The 17,131-nt window shown below is 46.1% G+C and overlaps 1 protein-coding gene across 1 annotated transcript in view; it reads right to left on the bottom strand.

Annotated features, from left to right (window-relative positions):
• The window catches only part of TRAM2 (translocation associated membrane protein 2), a 64,041-nt gene that overhangs the window by 23,507 nt on the left and 23,403 nt on the right, over nucleotides 1–17,131 (bottom strand). The window contains 3 exon segments of the mRNA XM_048503145.1: nucleotides 1,431–1,547; nucleotides 4,296–4,405; nucleotides 8,188–8,251. Of these exon segments, the coding sequence (XP_048359102.1) occupies nucleotides 1,431–1,547; nucleotides 4,296–4,405; nucleotides 8,188–8,251 (291 nt within the window).

The raw sequence follows: 17,131 nt of genomic DNA, 5'->3' as shown, positions 1-17,131 counted from the left end.
CCTTCCCATGAGCAGCAGATTCTTATCTAGTGAACTGGATTCAACTCCCCACCCCTCCATAAGCAGCCTCTGGGTGGCCTTGGTCATAGTTCTCTCAGAGAGTCATAGTTCTCTCAGAACTCTCAGCTCCGCCTATCCCACAAGCAGCGACGTAGGTATAGATTTTTATGGGGGGTGGGGTTCAGGTTAGGCCATGCCTCCCCAAGCCCCACCCCCAGCCTAAGTGCTTATAAAAGCAGCTCTCCGAGGCAAGGGATGGCAGACTCCCGTGACCCGCCTGCCCCGCCTCCCCCACCGGCTGGGCTCCCAGCTGGCAGCCGGCAGTCCCTTCTCTCTCCCCTCCGGACAGAGGGGTAGCAAAATGTGAGGTTTGCGCACCCCCCCCCATGGAATCCACCCCCAAACAGCATCACTTAGAATGGTGTTTAAATTAGGGAGCCCAGATTCTCCTTTTAAATCCACCTGGGATTAAGGAAGAATCTGAGGTCCCCACATAAAACAATATTGAAAGTGATGCTGTTTTGGGGTGGATTCTGCCCCACCCTGAAACAGCATCACTTTCAACGTCTGAACTGGGGACCTCAGATTCTCCCTTTAAATCTATGCCGAAGGGGGTGGATTTAAAAAGAGAATCTGGGAAAATTTGGGGGGTGCCTGCTGTCAGGGGTACAATTGTTAAGCTAGCAGCACCAAACTTTCAGGGTATCTTTGGGAGACTCTCCTGATGATACCAACCAGGTTTGGTGAAGTTTGGTTCAGGGGGTCCAAAGATATCGACCCTCAAATGGGTAGACCTATCTACTATCAGATCCCATTGGAAACAATGGGGGATGGGGCACTCCTTTTGGGGGTCCATAACTTTGGACCCCCTGAATCAAACTTCACCAAACTTAGCTGGTATCATCAGGAGTGTCACCTGATGATAGCCTGAAATTTTGGTGCCGCTAGCCTAAAAACTGCGCCCCCTGCAGGCCGAAAACTGAAAAAACACTTTAAAAATACAAAAACCCACAAACTGGGGGGGGCGGAGCTTCGGACATGCAATGGGGGGGGGTCTGAACCCGAGGAAACCCCCCCCCCCTTACCTGTGTCCTTGCCCACAAGATGTCTGTTGTGAGGAGAGGAAGGGAAGGAGTTTATAAGCTGATTTAATACTCCCTGAAGGTCTGCACAGTTTTATCTGTATTTTCTCTTACTACTCCCTGAAGGTACAGAAAAGCAGGGCATAAATCTAAACTCCTCTCCTAAACGAGGCAACCATCGTTTCCTTTTAGATTCACATTTCAAAATTCACCTTCGAATTCGCACTTCAAAACTTCCAACTTCCAGAATTTGGATTTTAAATGCCCAAGGATGGGGCTCCCCACCCCCACCCCCGAAAGCAGAAGCAACGAAGAAAACACCCCACAGACTTTGCAACCCTGTCTTACCATTACAATGACGTATAAGCACCAGGCCACAGAGGTGAGATGAAATGCGACCAACTGTCCAGATTCATTGAATTTGCTGTGTTTCACCTTGGACAGGTGGAGACGCCGGTTGATTTTCTGGAGGAAAAGAAGAAAAAGAAGAAAAATGAAACGACAACTCCCCTCCAGTAACAATCATAGGCTCCTTCCGCACATGCAGAATAATGACTTTCAAACCGCTTTCAGTGCTCTTTGAAGCTGTGCGGAATGGCAAAACCCACTTGCAAACAGTTGTGAAAGTGGTTTGAAAACGCATTATTTTGCGTGTGCGGAAGGGGCCATAGTTAGAACATGACAGGTCAAGTCAGATGACCCAAGGATACTAGCCCAAGGACCGTTCATGTGCGACACAGCAGTTGGAACAGAACAAAATAGCCTCCCTACAAGAATTCACCAAAGCTCTAAAACCGCAATATGTGAACTGATCTCCAGCGTTTTCAAATAGGACCCACCTGTGCCCAAGGACAGGTGCACCAATTCACATCCTTCCATCCAGCACCTTCATAAAAGCTTAATGTGAAACAAAGCTGGAATTTGCTTTGCGGCTTTGTTTACCTTCTACTGGCTTTGTTTACCTTCTACTTTGTTTACCTTCTACTGGCTGGGGATAATTAGGAAAGGAATCGAGAATAAAACTGCAAAGATTGTCATGCCCTTATACAAAGCCGTGGTGCGACCGCACTTGGGAGTACTGTGTTCAGTTCTGGTCGCCACATCTCAAAAAGGATGTCGAAGAGATAGAAAAAGTGCAGAGAAGGGCAACGAGGATGATTGAGGGACTGGAGCACCTTCCTTATGAGGAGAGGCTACAGCGCTTGGGACTCTTTAGTTTGGAGAGGAGACGACTGAGGGGGGATATGATTGAAGTCTATAAAATTATGCATGGGGTAGAAAATGTTGACAGAGAGAAATTTTTCTCTCTTTCTCACAATACTAGAACCAGGGGGCATCCATTGAAAATGATGGGGGGAAGAATTAGGACTAATAAAAGGAAACACTTCTTCACGCAACGTGTGATTGGTGTTTGGAATATGCTGCCACAGCAGGTGGCGATGGCCACTAACCTGGATAGCTTTAAAAGGGGCTTGGACAGATTTATGGAGGAGAAGTCGCTCTATGACTACCAATCTTGATCCTCCTTGATCTGAGATTGCAAATGCCTTAACAGACCAGGTGCTCGGGAGCAGCAGCCGCAGAAGGCCCTTGCTTTCACCTCCTGCATGTGAGCTCCCAAAGGCACCTGGTGGGCCACTGCGAGTAGCAGAGAGCTGGACTAGATGGACTCTGGTCCGAACCAGCAGGCTAGTTCTTATGTTCTTATGTTCTAACAACTAAATCACAGGGCTATTTTGAGAAGGCTACTCCGTTTAAAGCCCCGCCTCTACACGTTAATAGACTTCTAAGAAAAGGCACGAGATTAGTCATTCCAGGTGCCAAGGGAAAAACCTTGCAAAGAACGCTCATATTTGTTTTTAAATATTTTTAAATGAGCCTTATTCTTGAATCAAGATGAAAGAATGACAGAATATATTTGCATATTAAATGCAATCAGACCAAGAAAGACGCTCGTGCCATCTCTTATCTTATCTGTCTTAAGGCAGAAAGACAAAATGTAATTTCTGAGATGCTCACCAAAGCAGTTTCAGAAAGATCAGACCTGCAACCCACACCCAGGAGATTCAGGGGTGTCTGAGGTGTGGCCGTCTTATACAGACCCAATTTTCTGTGTAACCTGCATGACCATCTCAAAAGCTTCCAGGCCAGATTTGATAAGAGGTAAGTGCTTCCCAAGGCTTAGAAGAAACATCCCTTCGAAATCTACGCATCAAAACTGTGAACTTGTCTGGAATTTTTTATGGGCATCCATCCACCAATTCAGTTATCTCTTGCATAGTGAAGTGGTTAAGAGCAGGTGGATTCTAATCTGGAGAACCGGGTTTGATTCCCCACTCCTCCACCTGAGTGGCAGAGGCTTATCTGGTGAACCAGAGGTGTTTCTGCACTCCTGCATTCCTGCTGGGTGACCTTGGGCCAGTCACAGTTCTCTCAGAGCTGCCTGACAAGGTTTTGTTGTGAGGAGAAAAAGGGAAAGGAACTTGTAAGCCACCTTGAGTCTCCCTACAGGAGAGAAAGTGGGGGGTGGGGGGGATATAAATCCAAACTCTTCTTCTTCTTCTCGTCCCCAAAGGATGGGACATCAAATACACAGCTGAGAAAGTAAAAACTGTCCCGGTTTTGCAAATTTGAAAACAAAAGTAAACTGTCAGGCCTGCTGGATGTGTGGGCTTTCCGGCCTCTGTGTCTGCCGTCTGGTAGTTTTGCTCGGCTCCACGGCTAGCATCTTCAAGGACCATCAGAGTGAGATGTGTTTCTCTCCCTGGCACAGTGTGGAGTCAGTGTGGCGCAAAACCAACAGACTATGGCTACACAGCCCGGAAAACCCACAACAGCCCGGAAAACCCACAACACTGTGGCCGTGAAAGTCTTCGACAATACATTGTCAAGACTGCATTTATTTAGTCAAAGCCTCTATCAGAGAAGTGTCTGCAAAACAGGAAACGCTGCATTTGTATCTGCAAGGAGCACCCATCCAAAAAACCCCAAAACAAATCCCAGCTGTCTCTAGGACAGGAAGATGCCCGGCTCAGAACCTCTCAAGACTCTGTGATCGGCCCCACCACTATGGCACCCATTTTATTATTCATCCTACCTCCCGCAGATGCTATTTTCTGGGGGTTCCAGGACAACCCATTTTCAAAATCTCAAACAAAGCGGCACCAAAGCTGGACCCCCTCCCCCAAAGCAGGCACGAAAAGCAGAACTTACATCCAAGGCGTATTCTTGCACGACCGCATGCAGAATTATTGCTATGAAGATGTAGAAAAGGATAGTGACCAGGTCCTTCAGGCCGTAGTGATAAAGGACAATCTCACCATCTAAAGAAAAGAGAAGGGACAAATGGTAAGAAAAGACTGGCGGCAACATTCCGCACGGAACTATCAACGAGGGCATCAAAACAAGGGGCGGGCCTGTCCAAGAAGGAATGCTGAAATGAATTGGCTCACTCTTGTAAAAAGGAAGAATGGGATGGCCGCACTTTCAGAGGCATGTTGCAGTAAGCTGTGTTTCTCTCTATGGCACGGTGTGGCTTGATTGTGTGGTGGGGTACCATCTCACAGGTGGGCGCGGGAGTGAGGCACATTTGCCTGTGTCTGCGTGGAGTTCATTTGCAGTCACACTTCAATATCTCTCATTTTTTAGTTTTGATTTTTTTAGAACTGGTAGCCAGGTTTTGTTGATTTTTAGACTATCTTCCTTTTTATTGAAGCTGTCCCTGTGTTTGTGGATTTCAGTGTGGCTTCCCAGAGCAGTCCGACATACTAGCTGCCAGAGTTGTTGAGAATGTCTGGGTCTCCAAATAGGTTCCTTCCTTCCTTCCTTCCTTCCTTCCTTCCTTCCTTCCTTCCTTCCTTCCTTCCTTCCTTCCTTCCTTCCTTCCTTCCTTCCTTCCTTCCTTCCTTCCTTCCTTCCTTCCTTCCTTCCTTCCTTCCTTCCTTCCTTCCTTCCTTCCTTCCTTCCTTCCTTCCTTCCTTTTATTTAAATTTATAGACCGCCCAATCCCCAAGGATATCCATCTTGGTTGAGAGCATGTTTGGCTGCTGCTGATTTTTCAGGTCGGATTAATTAGCAGTGCCTTTCGTGTTCTCTCATTCTTGTCAGAATGCCACGTTTTGTAGCCTCTTTGCATACTTGTCCACAGCTGCAGGACATGCAATAGATTCCTGCAGAGGTTTTGTCCTTTGCTGACTTTAGCATTTATTGCACTTTTCCGGTGGATCTGATGACTGTCTGAAGGTTATGTTTTTCCACTGACCTAGCCACAGTGATCCATGCAACGGTCACCTCCAGGCTAGTCTATTGTAAGCTTCGTAATGCGATGGAGCGCTTCCTCATGCGTTTTGACCCGGAGAATTAAAACTGGTCCAACATGTCGGCTGACTCGTTTGCTCACAGGGAAGCCTCTTCGAGAGCATATTCAACCTGTGTGTTGCTTAGCCGCCTGCATTGGCCTCCGGTTGAATCTCGAATCATCTTCAAAAGGTGTGGGTGTTGACCTTCAAGGACGCTAGCGGCGGCCTGGGACCCTCGTACGCTTGACTGCACCGATTACCCCATATGTTCCCAACTTCGACCTCTGCGGCTCAGCAGAGCCAATTTACTAGGAGGAGTCCCTGGCCCCTCAATGAGTGCAGCTGGCCTCCACTCGAGGCCACAGGGCCTTCACGGCTCTGGCGCCGGACCTGGTGGAACACTCTTTATCCTCCAGCTGTCCGGGCCCTCGCGGGGACCTTAGGGGATTTCACGCGAGGGCCTGTAAGACTGAAGTTGTTCCACTTGGAGCGCTTTGGAGAGACCGGCCGGCTGAGGGTGCCCCTGCCCCCTCCTCTTTACCCCCATGGGCCCTAATACCATCAGGACCCATTATTTCACATTAGGAGGGTTTCGTAAGGGCGCGGGCGATGTTCTAAGATATTACTGTTGTTTTAATTACATGTATGTTTTTAGCTGATGTTTTATCTGTACACCGCCCTGAGCCCTTCGGGGATAGGGCGGTATACTAAATATAATAATAATAATAATAATAATAATAATAATAATAATAATAATAATAATAATAATAATAATAATAATAATAATAATAGGTTCCCCCATTCAATCTGTAATTCCCTGGATGCACTGTAGAAATACTTTCCCTGTAAGATGCTGTTTTTCCTCAGTCCTGAGTTTTTCTTTGGGTTTTATAACGCTTCTGATTTCTGTTGCGGAGTAACGGCTCACAACACGGCTGTTTCCCACAGCAATTGATACAGTATAAAATTAACCCATTAAAATCAGCAGCAGTTAATAACAATAAATAAATTAAAATAACAAGATTGTGTAAAACACATATACACATATACACAGGCACCCGATCAAAAGGCCAAAAAAGAAAAGAAGAAGGAGGGGGAGGAGGTAGGCAGGGCCCAATTTAGGGCCCAACCAGGTGGTCCCAACAGGCAGCTTTGATTTCAGTTTCAGCGGGGGGGAGTGGAACCGCGGCCGGCCCCTCCAAAGGCCCGGTGGAATAGCTCTGTCTTACAGGCCCTGCGGAACTCGCCGAGGTCCCGCAGGGCCCGGACAGCTGGAGGGAGAGCGTTCCACCAGGCAGGGGCCAGAGCCGTAAAGGCCGTGGCCCGGGGCGGGGCCAGCCGCATCCTTGCAGGGCCTGGGATCACCAGCAATTCAGCCGCCATCGATCGTAGCGGCCTATGTGGGACATAAGGGGTGATGCGGTATGAGGGCGTGTGTGATCTGGTGGCATCAGTGCATCACTTCCGGGTACAATTCAGAGGTGACATTGGGCAGCTCTAGGAATTCGATTTCGAATACCTTTAAGGGCATATAAATAGTTTAACATTAACGTTGCAAGGTAACAACAGCCTTTACAACTTCTGACGAGTTAAAATAACACCATTAAAAAATTTAGCCACCGCTTCCAACAGCTCGTAGTTGTGGCTGTTTAAAAGATATATAACCTTCTGTTTATCTGTAATGCCTTCACTTCCATGCAGGAAGGGGATTATGTGCTTCTTCCTACCTATCTCATAAAAAGGACAATCCAACAGCCTATGGGATACTGTTTCCACAGAACCCATGCCACACGGGCATTTCAGCTCTGGGAATTGTCAGCTCTAGGAATTGTCTATGTTAAAACCATAGAGCAACTTTTTATTTTGGATAAGGGATTTCACCAATCGAGACTTCTTCCAGTGGAAATATATTTAGAGATTTGGCAACCTTGGATAATATATTTAAAGGGAAAGAAAGATATTGATCTTAATCCAATTGATTATTAATGGTATATGATTTATTTTTTTAAAGAAACAACAATAGCACAACTCATTGAATTAGATTTACTGTAAATTAAATACTAGACAATTTAGTTAACTTTAAAACTGAACGGGGGGTTCAGGAAATTATAACCTGCTAGAAATGTTAATGTAACAAGCAAGCACCTGAAATCTTTTGAAGGAGAAGTCATTTTGTTGTATAGATAGAAAATAGTCTGACCTTATTTAATAGCATCAACTGTGTTGGATTTACTTAGACATACAATAGATTCTATTATACATTGTTATGTTAATGATGCTACGATTCATGTATGTATGTTATTAATTATAAATTGCAAATAAAATGTTTTTTTAAAAAACCATAGAGTTTCCCGGGCTTCCTAGAGCTGCCCACTGTTACTTCCGGGTGCACGCCAGTAAAGACAAAGTCAGCATAAGAAAAGATTCCCCTGCCACCAGTCCAAGCAACGGCCGGAAATAGCAGTGATCAGCCTCCGGCCGCTTCCGCACACGCAGAATGAGGCACTTTCAACACACTTCCACAATTGTTTGCAAGTGGATTTTGCTATTCCGCACAGTAAACTCCAGCTGCAAAGTGGACTGAAAGTGGACTATTCTGCATGGGCGGAAGGGACTGGAGGCTCAGCGACTCCATGTTCAACAACCGTCAACTTTAATGTTGGGTTCCCTCTTCCATTCTCTGGGCCGTGTGTCGAGGTGGCTTTTTTTACAATGGAAAATGGTAGTGGTGGCATTTCCACAATCCTGCCAGACCACTGTCATAACTCATCAAGAGGCACTTTGGGGTTACCTGTAAGGCCACTTACCTGCTGTAGGCACACTAACGTTATACTGAGGTAAAATAAACAAGAAGGCAGTCTTGGCTGTAACCTGAAAAGACAAAATACATTTCTGGGTTAGTTGGCCTGAAAATCCTGACAAAGCAACATGGTGGTCAGAAAGTCGCTGGCCCCCCACCCTCCAGCAAAGGAAAAGAACCAAATGATCGCTGAGCCCCCACTCCGTACCCTAAAGGTGGTCACAAAAAAGGTATTGTCAGCTTCATCCATTAGAATCATAAAGTTGGAAGAGCCCAGAAGGGCCAACCAGAATTCAATCCAGTCCAACCCCTTGCCATGCAGCGAAGACACAATCCAAGCGCTCCTGACAGATGCCCATCCAGTCTCTCTTTAAAAACCTTTAAAGAAGGAGACTCCACCACACTCCCAGGTAGTGAATTCCACCGTCGAACAGCCCTGACTGTCCGGAAGTTCTTCCTGATGTTTAGGTGGGATCCCTTTTCCTGTACTTTGAATCCATTAAGAGCCTGTACTGTAACTCAGCCTGAGACCCTCGGAGAGCCTGTCTGAATAGACCAGTGGTGGAGAACCTTTGGCACTCCAGATGTTATGGACTACAATTTCCATCAGCCCCTGCCATCATGGCCAATTGGCCATGCTGGCAGGGGCTGATGGGAATTGTGGTCCATAACATCTGGAGTGCCAAAGGTTCGCCACCACTGGCCTATGCCCACCCTTCTCTGACTTAATCCCATTTACCATGTTTTGCACAGAGTCCTTATTCGAGGAACTTGAGGACCTACACATTTTGCTGTTACGTACACTTATTTCCCCGCTACACTTTTACTTATTTAAAGTGCTGCCATTTCACCTTCTGTGCCCCAGTCCCCAGGAGGAATCCAAGACAACAGGCATCCAACAGGCTTCTAGACTCCAAAGGTCATAACTTAAAACCAATCAGTGTTAAGCAGCATCGCTGAAAAAAAGATGTCGACTACTAGCCCAAGACAACACAAAGATGCAAAAAGCACGATCGAGACTGACGTGAAAATTGCCCTAAGGCCGTGGTGGCAAACCTATGGCACGGGTGCCAGAAATGGCACTCAGAGCCCTCTCTGTGGGCACGCACAAACAGAATCCCACCCCCCAACACAGCTAGGCTGGCCTGGACCGCTGGTCTCGATTATTAGCATTAAACCTAAGACCTAGTTTTGGGGAAGCAGTGTAGGTAACCCTGTTAAGCACTGTTAAACCCCACTGATTTTCATGTGAAGAACTAAAGCCCTATCCTTTACCTGGGAGTAAGCTCAGTTGCTGGCAATGGGGCTTGCTTCTGAGTAAACCCTCCTAGGGTCGTGATTCACCTGTTGGAAGAGTTGCACGGTTGCTTCAAAGCAAAGCCACCGACTACCACCAAGCTTACTCCTGAGTAACACACGCCTCGGAGCCAACCGTTTTTTTCTAAACTAAAACCTCAGTATTCAGGTTAAATTGCCATGTTGGCCCTTTGCGATAAATAAGTGGGTTTTGGGTTGCAGTTTGGGCACTCGGTCTCGAAAAGGTTCGCCATCACTGCCCTAAGGTGTCTGTAAAGCTCCCCTTCGAAACGGAGCAGCTGTAAATCTTGAACACAGCCAGAAACGGCTTTCTTCCTAAACTCCCTGGGGAAAAGGATCGCCAACCTCTAGGAGGGGCCTGGAGATCTCTCGGAACAACAGCTGATCTCCACACTACACAAGTTGCTTACTTATTATGTTGTTTTTTTAAAAAAAGTGTACTTCAAAATCAAAGTCGGAAACATACACAAAAACAGAAATCCGCCAATTCATAAAGAAGTAGAAGAAGAAGAAGGAGAAGAAGAAGAAGAAGAAGAGGAGGAGGAGGAGGAGGAGGAGGAGGAGGAGGAGGAGGAGGAGTTGGATTTATATCCTCCCTTTCTCTCCTATAGGAGACTCAAAGGGGCTGACAATCTCCTTGCCCTTCCCCCCTCACAACAAACACCCCGTGAGGTGGGTGGGGCTGAGAGAGCTCCGAGAAGCTGTGACTAGCCCAAGGTCACCCAGCTGGCGTGTGTGGGAGTGCCCAGGCTAATGTGAATTCCCCAGATAAGCCTCCACAGCTCAGGCGGCAGAGCTGGGAATCAAACCCGGTTCCTCCAGATTAGATACACGAGCTCTTAACCTCCTACGCCACTGCTGCTTCATACAGACTTCCAGTTCCTTCTACACTGAATAATAACCCTTTAGCCCGACACCTTCAGAACTCGGCCATTAAGCATCGAAACGAAATTAAAACCTTTTGCATCATTAATACTTTCTCTATTGGATCGTAATTTAACAATCCTTAGCCTTCATAACCACTAGGCATCCATTTATTCTTTTTCTTTTGTTTTATCTAGATATTCTATCAAGGGTTTCCAAATACCCATGAACTTATATTATGTATTTATTTTAAGCAATTTTTCCACTTCTCCTGGAGAAATGATTGCGTATGGGGTTGTATCCTACAAGATCTCCCTTGCTCCTTATTTAACTTATCTGGATAACAAAGATCTAAGGCAGGGGTGGGCAATTATTTTTTCCATGGGGCCACATAAGAAACAGAAAATATTGTGGAGGGCCGGGCCAAAAGGCAAGAGTGGCCCCAGGCGGCAGCCGAGGCAACCCGGCTCTTGAGAACTCAAATCACCTAAACTCCCCAACCCTTACTGACTTAGAGAGGCGCTTTTGAAAGCCCCGCATAGGCCGCCGGCAACCGGGCTTCATGGGCTTTCAAAGATGCCTGGCCTCCCAGCAGTCAGGCTAGTCGAAATCAAATTTGGGTCGGATGTGTTCCGCCGGGCCGTATAATGCCCAGGTCTGATCTAAGGAGAGCTTTTACTCTTGCAAGAAGTGCACATTTACCTTCTGCTGTCTTAGAAGGGAAATATCAAAAGATACCTTATGCTGCAAGGTTATGTTCTTGCTCTCTGAAGTCTGTAGAAACTGTGGGGCCAGGACCGCATCTCTGGTCCTACACAGCTGAATTAGTTTAAGAAAGACTTAGAATTAGCAAACACCCAAGAAGCAGTTTTGAAACAGAACATAAGTTTACTGGACAGCATAAGTATCTGGCCAGGGTGTCCAGGATAAGAGGCACACCCTTGATACAAAGGGACCAATTTTTATAGACGCAAAAATATAAACGTCACACAATCATCATAGTCCATACCTCTTTCACGTGCTATCATGTGTGTTCAAACCCCATTGGATCAGATCTGTCTCCTGGTCACAGTAAGACTACCTCTTATTCTACGTCAAACGCTGCATGCTGTTAGTGCGTGCTCTCTCTCTGTGCATATACAAAGGGCAGCAATAAAAACTAGCTTGTTGTCTTCAAGAATAACTTGTTATTCTTGGTTTGCTCCCAGAGAGAGCTATACCTCTAGGGCATGCAGGCTAACATACTGTAGGATCATTTAGAAATGATTTACAAATATTGATTCTAACAACAATTATACCTTCGATTCTAAGACAATAGAATTATGATCAGATACAAGTAAATGTGAATCACTCATTATCATTTCTATGTTCATTCAACATAAATAGAAAAACACTTTTTCCTTATTTAATTAATCACATTGATTTAGCTATTTCTAACCCAGGTCCTAACCAAGAAAACAAGGTCATAAATTTATATGGCTTCTGTCATATAGTAACCTGTAGTTACAAGACCCTAAAGATATCTATCTGTACCTGCCTGCATCTTCGCTAGCAAGCTGGTAACATGCAGGCCTGCTGGTCTGTATACAGAAGCTCCCATTTTGATTCTTTAAATCTTTGGTTCATGTGAATTAATCTTCCTTGATTAAATACAAATTTTATACATTCTGGCCTATCTCCACAAAACTGTAGAGCATATGTTATTAAAGTGTCCCCTTTATGAGGAGGCAAGGAAAAAATGCCTGTCACATCTACTACACAAGATGACATATTGTTCTGATAAAAGTTTGTTGTGAAAAACTATTACAAGATAAGAAGGAGAATACTACTAAATGGGTAGCAAAATTCTGTCTATTCGTTATGAAAAAGAAAAAAAAATGATCTGAATATGGTATCCCCCTTAGATATTTTTGTTTTGTCTAGCAATTTTATGCTGTTTGGTGTGTCTACAACGTATAATGATATATAGATGGATAGTGCTGGAATACGGGAGAGAGATCGGCATTCTTGTTTTGTTGTAGATATTTTGGAGATTTGTAATATATTTGGTCATTGACTGTAAATAAAGTCTTCTTCTTCTTCTTCTTCTTCTTCTTCTTCTTCTTCTTCTTCTTCTTCTTCTTCTTCTTCTTCTTCTTCTTCTTCTTCTTCTTCTTCAAGATCTCCCTAACCCAATGCACCACAGAACAAGCAAAGTACACGCTGAATCCGGAGGCAGGCATGGGAACAGAAAAGCCAATGGCTGACGTGTAGAAGCTATTTAGACTTAAGAGTAGAGGCTGAAACTCCGAACCAACTTTCCTTCATGAAACCAAACAGGACCAGGGCTTCCTTGCTGAATGCTTCTTGGCATGCCGAGCAGGAGGAGGTATGACTAACAGCTGGAAGAATCTGAATCACACCCTGGGAAGAGAAAAATGGGCAGACAATACCACAGGCCGATGTCTTGAGTGGTGGGGGAAATACCCCAGGAGTGAGACAGAAGAGCTTGCTACATCTAAGACACATCGACTCCTGCTCTCAGTCTTAAAATGCTCCTCCTTGGAGCATCAACGAACCCTCCCGAGGGAAAAATATCAATAGCCGTTTTCCAAGGGGTGGAGTGCAGAAGGCACATTGAAGAAAGAGGACTGAAAATGTTTCCCGTGATTTGTGTAGAAAGGGCCGTTGTCTGGGGTGGCTGAGGTGTTTTTGCTCCTCGGTGCCAACGCAATTGCTCAAAACTCGACAACAGATGTTTTCATTCCTTTGCAGAAACAGCCAGATATAATATTTCAGCCTCTCGTAAGCGATACTCGCTGGGTGGCTTGTTAACCAACAAATGGCTCCTTGACAGGCAGGGAGCAAATGCCATCCTCACGGCAGCCCATCGCTGAGGCCTCCATAGCGGGGTGGCTTTTGCAAACTGCATGTAAATAAAACTGTAAATAAGAAATTGTGCATCTAACCGTCCACAGGCCACAGCAAGCTCTGCTTCTGATAATTCTTCAGAAGTACATTTGCTGGAAGAAAAATGTCAGCAGCCGGGAGGATTTGGGGGGGGGGGGGGAGAGGAAAGCACCCTCTCCACATTCCAGAAGTCAGACCTTATTTATCAGCCTCCTCTATACCACAATATTAAAAAGTTCAGATTTTGGGAAGATACGATTTTGCAGCCCCACCTGGAAAGAGATTTCCAAAGAGCAGCAGCGGCGTAGGAGGTTAAGAGCTCGTGTATCTAATCTGGAGGAACCAGGTTTGATACCAGCTCTACCCCGCCCCTGAAGCGTGAAGTATCTGAAATTCAGATTAGCCTGGAGCACTCCCACACCACGCCAGCTGGGTGACCTTAGGCATAAAACTTCACCGGAGCTCTCTCAGCTACTTCACAGAGCAAGGAGATTATAAGCCCTTTGAGTCCTGGGAAAGGGGTCTCGTCAAGCTCCTCCCCCTCTCCTCCTCCTCCTCCTCCTCCTCCTCCTCCTCTTCTTCTTCTTCTTCTTCTTCTTCTTCTTCTTCTTCTTCTTCTTCTTCTTCTTCTTCTTCTTCTTCTTCTTCTTCTTCTTCTTCGGCTGCTTTTTGCAAAAATTCAGCCCGTTTTTAAAAAAAAAATAATTTACACCATATTGCTTTGCTGCTTTCTTGCAAATGCCTCCTCCACACAGTTTGACTAATCTGGGGAGATAAAGGCAGAAACGAGACATCTGGAGAGAACAGACCGTACTTTCAACAGTTGCTGTCAACCTGGGGCAAACGAGAGAGAGAAAAATTTTTAAGCAAGCAGTTTGACTGTGGTCTGACGTCCCCAGCATTTTCCAATAGCAGAGGCAGGACAGGATAGGTTGGTTTTTTAAAAAGCTGTATCAGGGCAGAGTCAGCCACGCAGACGGGGTCTGTAACAATCCACAGACTGCTCCAGTATGTTCGCCAGACTTCATTCCAACCAGAAACCTTGAACTGTCCTATTTTCCACTTCTGTTTTTTGTACCTTCCTTGTGGGTCCTTCACAGCCAAGCCTTCACAGAACAGACTATATAGTTCCATTATAGTTCCCCTACACTACACTATATATTATAGTTCCCCCACGTTATTTTGTAGGGGGGTTAGGATCAACACTCAGACAAGGTGTAGAAGGGCTACCGTCCTGCAGGTTAGAGGCCCTTTCCGCACAAAGCTTCTAAAACGTTTCCAGGCAGGAAATAAAATGTTTCCTTCGTGGAGTTCCGCATTGTTTTTGCCCCCAGATGTTTTATTTGCAGCCTCAACATGTTTTCAAATGAATCCCCTTTTAAAGCGATTCTCTGGCTGAAACGTTTTGAAAATATCTCAGATTGCTCTGCCGTTTCCCTGAATTTCGTCCTCGGTGCCATTTTCTGAGCTCACTCTATTCCCCCTTGCCTGTTCATTTCAATCATTTGTTTTTGTTTTTTTGTTTTAATTGGGAGGGCTAATCTTTGATGCTTCAAGTATATGAGGAATCGAGAATCGCAGCGAGAAGCTTTAAGGCACTGAAGCATTGATTCAATACAGAACTAAACAGAGAAAGAGAGGGGCGATTTCCACTGACCCGCGGTAGAGTTGGAGTAAAGGCATTACATGGCGCCAGAGCAGCCCCTCTGGGAATGTAGAGCAGTCCCAGAACCTCCCGAGGACGACAGCGTTGCGCTGTGTCGTCCTGTCGTCTACCTGCTCTTGACCCTCCGTACGTCGCTGGAGCCGGGGAACCGCCCTACCCTCTTGCTGACAGCTCCAGTCTAGAGGGCAGAGGAAGCGTCCCCAGGCAGCAAGCGCACAGAGGGCTGCAGAGCAGGTAGGTTGGCGGACATGGGGGAGGAAAGCCTTGAGCGCTGCAGTTATACGGCAGCAGCGAAGCCGCCCGTTTCCATAAACCTCACTTTCGGGGAAGCCGAGGTAGAGGCGGCATTGCTTCGAAGCCCGGAAGCGAGGCGGCCTTGACTGCAAAACAGCTCATGCCCTATGTAACAGCTCCCTAGAACGGCGTTTTACCGTCCCAGGCATACATAATAGGCGTCGGAAAAGGGCCAGAAAATCATATTAGCAGCCAAGATTTAGTTCCAAGAGGGTTGGTATTGTGGAAATACATCACGGTAAAGGAGGGATTGAAGCCATTTTCCAAACACTCTAGTGATTTGTGTACAAAGGGCCTAATAGAACACCATGAACGTACCCGTGCGTATCTTCAGTACAAAAGGATTTACAAGAAACGTGCTAAGGGACTGAAGTCCTAGACGAACAAATCAGAAGAGAGGGAAAAGCCATCTAGTCAAAAAATTCAGATATGACACTAAGTTCCTTTCATCCAGTGGCCAAATTGCTCAGGCGTCGTTTCTCGCTTCCAAAACTGGAACCACATCTGTTTGGAACTACAAAAAAAAAGACACCTGAAAGACAGCCACAGCTGCATCTACCCATCCGTGAAATGTGAATATGAGTACGACGGAATGGTTAAAGGAGAATGTCGCTATCACTCCTCTCTCAGTACCGACCATCCAAACGCCCCTACTTACCCACATCTGTTTTTCCTTACTGAGGACAATCAAACAAAGAAATAGTCTTCATTGTTACTCATACTTCTGTTCAGATGCCCTCAACTATTGACCTGGTTGCCTTCTTTGTTACTCACAGACAATGTTTCTCCACCCACCCTGGACACTCCAACAGATATATATACTCCACTTGCTTTCCCAACATCATATCCTCTGAAGATGCCAGCCACAGATGCAGGCGAAACGTCAGGAGAGAATGCTGCTAGAACACGGCCATACAGCCCGGAAACCACCTACAACACTCCAAGGATTCCCGGCCGTGAAAATAGCTCTTCACAATACATTACACAAAGAAATGTCCATAACAGCTCGGAATTACTGCCGGAGTGAAGTCTTAGACTTTTCAGTTTAGAAAAGAGGGATATGGCCGAGGTTTATAAAATAATGCGTGGGACGGGCTCTCTCCCAAAATACTACAACTCCCGGGCACCCGGTGAAACTGATGAGCAGTAGAGTCCGGATGGACAAAAGGAAACACTTCTTTATTCAACAAATGATCAGGGTGGGGGAATTGGCAGTCAGAGAATGTAATGACAGCTGCCGGCGCAGAGAACTTTAAAAGGGGTCACACAGCTTGATGGAGGGAAAGTCTGTCCGCAGCTGCTAGCCATGGGGATTAAAGAGAACCTCCACATTCAGGAGCAGATAGTGAACCTCTGAATATGAGTATCAAGAGGCAACCTCAAGGCAAGTCCTCAGCCTCTCTGTCCTGTGGTTGGCTCTCTAGATTCACTTGTTACCTGCTGTGTGGAACAGCATGATGGACTAGTCCATAGGTGTCAAACTCGCGGCCCTCCAGATGTTGTGGACTACAGCTCCCATCATCCCCTGCCAGCATCATGCTGGAAGGGGACGATGGGGAACTGTAGTCCATGAATCACCTGGAAGGTCATGTAGGCTCTGGACAATGAACTAGACAATTCACTGGTTTTGATTCAGCAGGCTTATTCTTGCAGAATTATGTTCTTTCATGAAGGCAGAAGATGGAAACATAGAAGCAAGCTATTCTGGAAATGTACTCAGGGCTGCTCTTATGTCCTCTTATGAAGGTGAAACCTGGAAGCAGAGCTCTGGTCTTTGTCGTGCACACTGTGTGAGACAGGATGCTGGACTAGATGGACTACTTGGCTAATCCAGCTGGGCTCTTCTGAGGTTCTTATGAAGGCCTCAGCCTCTATGCCCTGTTGTTGGACTTCAAGAGGAACTGGTTGGTTACTGTGTGAG

Source organism: Sphaerodactylus townsendi, linkage group LG01, assembly GCF_021028975.2.
Source record: "Sphaerodactylus townsendi isolate TG3544 linkage group LG01, MPM_Stown_v2.3, whole genome shotgun sequence".
Classification (NCBI taxonomy): Eukaryota; Metazoa; Chordata; class Lepidosauria; order Squamata; family Sphaerodactylidae; genus Sphaerodactylus; species Sphaerodactylus townsendi.
Note: the sequence above shows the minus strand (reverse complement) of the source record. Positions and strands in the feature narration are given on the sequence as shown.